Consider the following 8593-nt stretch of genomic DNA (forward strand, 5'->3'; position numbering starts at 1 on the left):
ACTCACACGCACACACACAAAAATTCTCAAATAAACAAATACTGACCCTCTGTGCTCTACTCATGTTGGTCTCGGCATCCAGCCAAGCACTCTGAAAGAAAACAGCATTTACATCTTTTCTAAATTGTGTACAATTATTGAATGGTGTTGTTTTGTAAACCCAACCATTTAAAATCAGTGATGTATTCAGGATTTTCTAGCAGTTTAACAGATGATGTGAGTCACATTGCTTAAGGAGCTCTTAACTCCAAAGTAATTAAATTACTGTTATTTTAAAAACTAGACAATGTTTCAAGAACTTCCTAATTTAGCCAAGAATTAGTTTCTGGAAGAAACATGTTTTGGTATCATTTTTGGCATGAAAATGTTCACAAAGACTAAATGATTGACTGACCCTGAGAGCATCCATCAAGTCTGGTTGGTCCAACAGCATTGGAAAGGTAGAAAGTATAGGACTGCATATCAGATCTGAAACGGAGAGATATTTGACTTATTTTTAAGAATAACGCGTATCTACAATTTGGACAAGAAGCATTAAATGTGTCTGTTACCTGCATTCTGCATGGTAGGCCTGTCCATCAGTAGTGTGTCGGCTAGCAGCTGCCTGTGTAGAGCCAGCAAGTGGATGCAGCTCAGACAGTGCAGTAAAGTGTCTGGAAGGAGACTGAAGAGGAAAACATACTAACAAATATGCAATAAAGTAAATATGCACACATATACATATGGCTGAAGTGAGACAAAAATGTCTCCAAATAAATCTAGTAATGAGTTATAGTTTATCCCGATTACATTTTATTTTCAATTCTATATTAATTTGGTTAGGAACATTTCCGTTACAATGCCAATTTAGCTTGGATATTAAAGAGATTCTACACTTGTACAAGGTTCCCTCTAACCTGCTGCATTTTTAAAAGATCAATGTTTACATTAAGAACAGACTCCAAAGCAGTTACATAATGTACTTTTTATTTAACATGAACACACAATAAAGTGCAGCTCTACAGACTCTACAGTCAGTGAATATTGAGTGACATGTCATTCTGATATCTTGAGCTGACAGAGGGACCCCTTCAAAAATGGACATGTCAGTTTTTTACCAAAATGGAGCCTAAGATTGATTCTTGGATTTAATGTATTGATTTTGGATCATTCAAATGAAAAATTGACTTTTAAAACCCTAGCCTGGTTACTGAATTACATTCCATAATCCACTTCATGTTAAATCTCTGTGGTAGGTTTTTCTTACTGATCCTCCCACCTGAGCTGCGTTCTGGTCCGGCTGTTGGATGATTTCATCTTTATAATGATTCTGGGCTGCCGCCTGTCCTGAAGCATCTGCTGGAAAACACCAGCTGGAGCTGACAGGAGAAGAGCGATCGAGGTTCGCATACTGAGCAAGTTTCAAATATGATTATCTCATTTTTAAAAATACTAGTGCGGTTGTATGCTTTTATTTAGGCACTTTGTCACACATGTGACACCAGTGCTGCGTTACATTCTTACATCCTCTGGTGACTGATGCCTCCACCGCGACATCCTTCTCATAAGGGGTGCCACCATTGACTGGCAGCTCATAGGTCCTAAACACAGGTTAGATTAGATTACTCCTACAGTAGGTATGTATGGTAGGTTTTATTTTCAGTTATCCATTAACTCATTTAAACATGACATGTATATAAAAAATGCATGACGTTGACACAAAAAATGTACAAAAAACACATATTTGTACTGTGTGTATGGTCTATTACAGTATAAGACTGTTTGCATGTATGAATACATATTGTGAGTATGTAAGTGGCTGGATGCATAAGTGAGCACATTTTTGTGTATATAATACTGCGTGCACTGATATATAGGTACTGTATGTGTGTGTACCTGTTGGGGAGTGGATTTCCAGTGTCATCGGTCAGTTTGAGGAAAGACCAGCCGCAGCTAAGGTCCCCTCTCTCACCTGTAGACTAAAACACACCCAGAAGATCAGACACAGCTGTTTCTCAAAACACTCTGTTTTGTTACCAATTGCAAATATGTAGAAAGGAGGAACTGCTTTTTTGACTTTTGTGACAATAAAAAAGGGTCTCAACAGTATTTTGCTACATTTCCTTAGTGATTATACGTGTCTCATCATATTTAATCTAATCACTATCCCATGTGTATCTGTATATGTGTGTGTGTGTGTGTCCTTACATTGCGTATAAAGGTGACTCCCAGTTCAAAGAGGATACCAAGGTTGGGAGATGCAGAGTTGCAGCGCAGGAAACAGTCTCCATCTAGGAGGGCGGGTAGGATACCTGCCATCTGGAGCAAACAGACACATAAACAATTATGCTGAATTTCAGTTAATATAGGTCTTAAGCAAGATTAACTTCAATGCTATGGTGAAGTTTTTTTTAGCTTTTCTGGTGCCACATCTGTCAAATTCTATCACTGCAACTCAGTAACAATCATCAGAGTTTAAGTGAACCTGACAAGAGAGAAAAATAACAATAACAGAGTGTAATTCCATGTCCATAACACTGAAAACATACCCTTGGAGAGAAGCTCCAGGTCTTTGGAGACTTGGAGTTGTACGTTGCCCTCACTGTGTGGATGTTACTCAACACCTGAAACACAAGTACTGCTCATTTAAAAAAGTCTGGGGTAGAATAACGGAGTGAAAAGTAGGAAGGTCTTGTCTGAATAATGAGTTATAATTTCATAATTTCCCTACGGTCAATCAGGATCACTTTGTCAAAAAAGATTAATTCATCTGCAAATTGTATTTGGCAGTATGGCTCTTTTCTGGGGCCTCCCCCGCTCTTCAACTGGCATACGTGGAAAGCACGGAGAGCATGTCTGGAAAGCCTTAAGCGGGGACAGCAGCAGTGCAGGATCCCCATAGAGTACAGAACAGAGCAGCATCAATGACAGAGACACGGCAATGATTAAGTCAGGGAACATGAATTTAGGTGCATCTAGCAGAGATGCAGCAAGGTAGGCGGGGAAAAGCAGTTTAAATAGAGCACGCCATTTGGAAATCCAATCAAGAGAGGGAATCAGCTGAGCCATCAGCTGGTGTGCTGGCTCAACAAGTCAGCTATGATCTGAAATAACAGTCGAGCTTGACTCCGTGACCTGAGCAACAAAGTGAAATTTGCATACAACTTTAGATGGATTTCGTAATCTAATTTAGCAGCAGAAATAACTTACCTGAGTTCCATTAAAGGCACAGAGGCGGATGTGTCTGCTGAGGACCTGAACTCCAACCCCAGGAGTAGGAATCATCTTGCAGCTCCACAAACTGAAACAAACACAAGTCCTGACCTGACGAGCACGAACCTACGAGACACAACGGGAGACTGACAACTAAATAGAATTTTTTGTTTTCGTGCTTAAGACTTAATTTAACTGAAATTCAGCATAATTGTATATGTGTGTTTTTGCTGCAGATGGCAGATATCCTAACCGCCCACACACCCACACCAACACATACACACACACACAGTCTCACCCTGCCTGTGTCTGGATCCAGGAAGAGGTCACTAAAGGAGAGCTGTGATTGGCTGAGCTCAGGCTGAATATAGTGACTTCCTCTGTATGTTGTACCTAGAAAAAGACACACTAACAGTTACTGTTTTGCCATCATACGGAATCATCATACGTCATTTATGGGTTAAATAAGTACTGGTACTATAAGAGACTATCACCACTAGCAGTTGTAGTGGGTGTGGTATAAATTGTCACCCAAATGGTCTCCCTTCTACCTGCATGACTTTTTCTCTTTGATTGGTTTTAAGGACGCCACATAGATTCTGGGAAATTGTGATCTGTATTTTACACTTTTTTGTATTTTATAGACAAAAATTATTCATCAAGTATTCAAAAAGATAATTGTCAGATTAATTGTTGAAAATAAGTGTTAATTGAAGCCCAAAACAGTTAATTAATATGTAGTGTGTTCTGAGACAAGTGTACTACAGTATTGCTGTCATCAGCATATGCATCCCTGTTTTAAATGAACTTTTAGTGCTTCTAAAACTGCTCAATCCTTCACTTATTGGTATACCTTATTAAGTGTGAATCTGTGTATTTATGTTAGACAGTGTGTGTGTGTGTGTGTGTGTGTGTGTGTAATGACCTTCCTCCATTAGCAGTTTACTAAGAGATGATGGTCTAAATCCTGAAGGTATAGCTCCCATGGCAGAGAGCACATCTGTTGCATCAATCTGTCACACACACACACACACACACACACACACACACACACACACACACACACACACACACACACACACACACGTAAAACAATAAATATACTGTATATACAATTAACATATTGTTGATTGAATATTTGCTGATAGGAAGATTAACAGTAGCACTAGTTCCAGCATTAGTGGTTGTAGTGTGTAGATATTTACCTCAGTCAAAGCCTTTCTGACAGTACTCCAGTTGGAATGTGGAGAACTGCTGTTGAAGAACAGAGGATTTTAAACTGAACTGATTGATAATTAATGAGTGTTGGTCGTGCAGAGAAGTCTCTCGTTCCACTTTTGCAGCAATAACCACTGACGAGGTTACTTCTGACCACAACATGCTAATTTACAATATCTACAAACCTCTGTTTCTCTTGGTCATCAGTCGGTTTTCCAATCTGCTCTTCCTCCTCCTCTGACTCCTCCTCTTTGTCATCATCATTGTCCTCATCTTCATCATCATCATTATCATCATCATCATCAATACCAGAGCCAATCTGAAAAGTAAGTGGTTTTAACTACCAAAGATCCTGAGTGTTGCTCGTTTACAGTAACAAAATACAGCATTTAAATTAACTTCACAAGAAGGTTTAATGTGGTGCAGAGGTTTAGCAGCTTGGGTACCTTCAGGTAGGTTTTTGGAACCACTCCTCTGTTGCCTTTAGCATCCTGAGCCAGCCACCATCCATCTACTGTCTTCCTGATAATCCTCAATACCTCTCCCCTCTGAAAACAGCAGGGAGGCAAAGCAGTCATGTAACTTCACATTATACATGCATTACTAACAAACTCTCTACTTAAAATTAAAGAAGTGTGTAGTTGACAAGTTTTGATGGAGAATACTTCATATCATAATGTTTCCTTGTCAGCCTTCCTGTCACACTTTTCATCGTACCTGCTTGGGCTGTGCACATATGATTTGTTGAGCAAGAGTGCCCTCTTTTGTTGATAATTGTTATAAAAAGTATTGTTTGAGCTGCAAGGAAAAAAGGAAAAACTAAAGCAGGCTTCTAATTTTACTCGGTAAGCACTGCTTTTGTAAGTCATGGCAAGAACAAAATTAAATTACTTTTTGTTCATTCTGAGTATCTGTTATTACAGGAGATGGTTTGGATGGCTTATTAGACATGGTGATAACAAATACATAATGTTAGTAGCAGGAACCAGGAGAAAGGTCTCCTAAACCTCAATACTCAAGCAAAAGCAGTAGTTGAAACAAGCGTCACTTTAACAGATTGGGCCTGGGTTTGAGCAGAGGGTTTACAACTCAAGACACATGACCTGAAAAGATTTGTTACACGGGTAAATTTCAAGTAATGCAAGAAAGCCATACAAGAAGATTGGTAGAATGCTGGAATGCTAAGCTTGCATCTCTGTCTGAACTTTGTCTACTCATTATAACCATGTCTATACACCCCTGCATGCTGCTGCTGACATGCAGCCGTCTGTGCTTTATCTCTGTTTCTGAAACAGGAAGTACTTTACCTGAACAGACAGATCTCCCTCCTGTTCTCCTTTGAAATCACTGAGGGCTGTGTAGATGTGAGGGTCTGACCGCCAGGGCGGTTTCACAGCTTGTTTCTCATCTTTACTCGCACCATTAGCTTCACGATCAGTACTGTCTTTGTCGTCATCATCATCTTCATCTTCATCTTCATCTTCGTCATCATCATCATCATCATCCTCTTCCTTGCTTTCTTTCTTTGAAACATTTCTGTGGATTAGAAAGTGGTAAAGTAAAGAGATAACTCAAAGAAGGGATTGAAAAGTATCGTCTTTAAGTTCAAATGTGGTGGATGTGATCGATGCTTTGAAATGGATGTTTCCATGCAACTTCTTTACAAAGGATAAATTGTGCGGAAATTGCAGCGAGGAAAGCAATCATAAATCATCCCTATTATGTTCCTTTATTTTCTTTGCAATGAACACACAGGCCACTGACCCTGCAGCAGTACTGGGTCCTGGTGGTGAAATCTCCAGAGAGAGTGTGTTTACACACTCCAAGATCTTCAGCAGTCGTCTCTCCTCTTCCTGCTTCCTCTGATCATAGTTTCCCACTGGAGCCAGCTCGTCTGCCTAGAAACACAAGCACCAAATTACAACGCTAATTTAGCTAGCTTAGCTCCCTTAAGAGAGTAGAACAATACACAGGTGGTTTTTATGAGCACTTGTTAAGCAATACCAAAATGCCCTGTCAGTGATGCCTAACTTTCTTTGAAAATTGTATTATATCTATTATTTAATCAATAAAGTACAGTACTGGGCTCATGTTGTCATATTGCTGTAATTGAACAGATCACTTACTGTAGCTGGCAACACTAAAACAAAATCATGAGTCTGGTTTTCAATAAGTAATGGATGTCCCATGATTGGAATGCTGCCTCCATGATTTTTCCATTTAGAAAACAAGACATGATCTGGAACCATACATTTAACCAGTTTGCAGTATAAACCACTGATATAGATCAAGCAATAGTATTGGTCACATCACTGCAATGTGACCCACGCAGGCGCTATGCTAAATGTTGCCCGTATAACCCCTTTTAATCTTGCAATGGGCAAAGATTTTATGCTATTTAGTATCTTTCACTTAAACCACATTGTGAGGGTTTGGTTGCTTGCCATTTTGGTGGTTATCTAGGATTTGAACTGAATAATTTTATTACACACTTATTACAAAGAATATATCTAAAACTATTCTCAAGTGGACAGACAGTACAGCACACTGACCTTGGTCAGTTTCTTCAGTGTCCTTAGTGTCTTCTCTGCCAACATCTGCAGTTCTTGACATCTGTTTGAAATTGGACATTAAGATTAAAAAAACCCAAGCCTTAAAGTGTTGTTTAAGAAAAGGTCAATAAAATCAAACAAGTCATAAAAAGGTAAGAAAAAAGGGAAATGTAAAAAAGCAGAGTGAAACCATGTACTTTCAATAGTTTTCAGTGATTGTCTTAAAGAGGGCCCTGGTCTTGACTGGAGTTACTGTGAGTAAAACTAGTTTAGGGAGCACTAGTGCAGCTTTGTTGGAGCTGTTTACCTCCGAAAGGCCTCTTCAGTGGTTCCATTCTTACTTTGCACATCCTTCACCAGACTGTCAACCTGTTTTAGTAGAACAAGAGTAATTGACAGTAAATGCAGGGGTGTTAATACAAATGTGCAGTTGAGTACATCTGTGCAATTCAGAGTATATAATGGATGTTTAATGATAATATTCTGTTAACCACATGGCTCCATGTCCCTGGCTGTCTAATTAAAAATCTGACTTTTTAATGTTTCCCAACTTCTTGACTGAACACTTCATTAATCAAATCATAAGGCATTTCTCTTAATGCATTCACCCCATTTACCCAAAAGCACTTAATTTTAGGGAAATTCTCGTTGAATTGTATCTTTGTTTACATTGCTTTACGTTTTTGAAACAACCAAGCGTGCTTCATCTTCAGTCATGTCTGGGCATCTATGCTAGCACAAAGCACTTCTGTAACAGTGAAGGGCTTTTATAATAAATTGGTCAAAACGTATCTAGCTAAAAATTAACTACGAAGCTAACAGTTATAGCTCAAGCCTTTGGGATCACTTCATTTCATAAATGGTTGGTAAGCACGAAAGCTGCAACAATGTAATATTGAAGTTTTCTGCAACAAACCTGTTTTGTGATTTCGTCCACTTCTCTCTGGACAAGCTGCAAACGTCCTTTTCGTTTTAGTGGCATTTATACGCTGTTTTGGGGGCATATTCCGTGTGTTAGCAAACAGCCTTGGTAGTTAGCTAGCTAGCTGACGCTAGCTACACTTCCACTGGTCGCCAGGCAACCGGGCTCCTCTTCAGGCTTGGGTTAATGAGCGGTAGCCTGGAATCATCCTCGTTCCAATTACGCTAATCGTTGTTTATTAATTTAAAAAACATGTGTTGTGTATGTGTTTTTTAATGGATATATTTCTTATTTAGTTAATTTAACATCAATCTTGAATGCTTGCCTCTCGGATATATTGGGAGTTGGTAAAACGTTACCACCCCTACTGGACTGGAGGATGGAGCTATAAAGACAAATCTGCTTCTTTTGGATAGTGGTTCATTTAACGATAACTGCTATAATTCCAGTGGTACTTCCCCCAAAAAATAATTTTCTAATGTCGCTGTTTCTTCATACGTGTTATGTAACAAATTTGTTTTTGGTGTGTTAGGCTACACCAAAACCTTTGATCCGTCAGATTCCGGCCCAAAAATGGTTGGGTTGGACCCAAAACTGGGTCTACAAACCCCGATTCCACCTAAATTGTAATGTGTAAAACAAAAATAAAAACAGAATTCAATGATTAGCAGACAAAAGTGTCCATGTCGCTTAAAGACCTTCTCAGTAC

At 39.1% G+C, this 8593-nt stretch overlaps 2 protein-coding genes across 4 annotated transcripts in view; both read right to left on the reverse strand.

The window, feature by feature from the left end:
- The window catches only part of LOC117960731 (myelin and lymphocyte protein-like), a 22125-nt gene extending 20259 nt beyond the window's left edge, over positions 1–1866 (reverse strand). Inside the window, exon 1 of the mRNA XM_034898860.1 lies at positions 1861–1866. The gene's annotated coding sequence lies outside the window, so the exon portion shown is untranslated. The remainder of the gene's footprint in view (positions 1–1860) is intronic.
- Positions 1–8108, reverse strand: part of nphp1 (nephronophthisis 1) — a 9260-nt gene extending 1152 nt beyond the window's left edge. The window contains exons 1-19 of one of the 3 annotated variants that reach the window (XM_034898853.1): positions 7879–8108; positions 7270–7331; positions 6963–7023; positions 6175–6308; positions 5718–5946; positions 4857–4958; positions 4596–4729; positions 4398–4443; positions 4118–4205; positions 3491–3585; positions 3190–3318; positions 2529–2603; positions 2188–2298; positions 1876–1958; positions 1504–1580; positions 1247–1358; positions 552–664; positions 395–468; positions 47–91 (exon numbers count right to left, since the gene is read on the reverse strand). In XM_034898853.1, the coding sequence (XP_034754744.1) occupies positions 47–91; positions 395–468; positions 552–664; positions 1247–1358; positions 1504–1580; positions 1876–1958; positions 2188–2298; positions 2529–2603; positions 3190–3318; positions 3491–3585; positions 4118–4205; positions 4398–4443; positions 4596–4729; positions 4857–4958; positions 5718–5946; positions 6175–6308; positions 6963–7023; positions 7270–7331; positions 7879–7944 (1836 nt within the window). In that variant the 5' untranslated portion in view covers positions 7945–8108. Of the gene's footprint in view, positions 1–46; positions 92–394; positions 469–551; positions 665–1246; positions 1359–1503; positions 1581–1875; positions 1959–2187; positions 2299–2528; positions 2604–3189; positions 3319–3490; positions 3586–4117; positions 4206–4397; positions 4447–4595; positions 4730–4856; positions 4959–5717; positions 5947–6174; positions 6309–6962; positions 7024–7269; positions 7332–7878 lie in introns of all 3 variants that reach the window. The other 2 variants (XM_034898854.1, XM_034898852.1) reach the window with 2 other exon arrangements.
- Between the last annotated feature and the right edge of the window lie 485 nt (positions 8109–8593).

This window comes from Etheostoma cragini, chromosome 17, assembly GCF_013103735.1.
Source record: "Etheostoma cragini isolate CJK2018 chromosome 17, CSU_Ecrag_1.0, whole genome shotgun sequence".
Taxonomy (NCBI): domain Eukaryota; kingdom Metazoa; phylum Chordata; class Actinopteri; order Perciformes; family Percidae; genus Etheostoma; species Etheostoma cragini.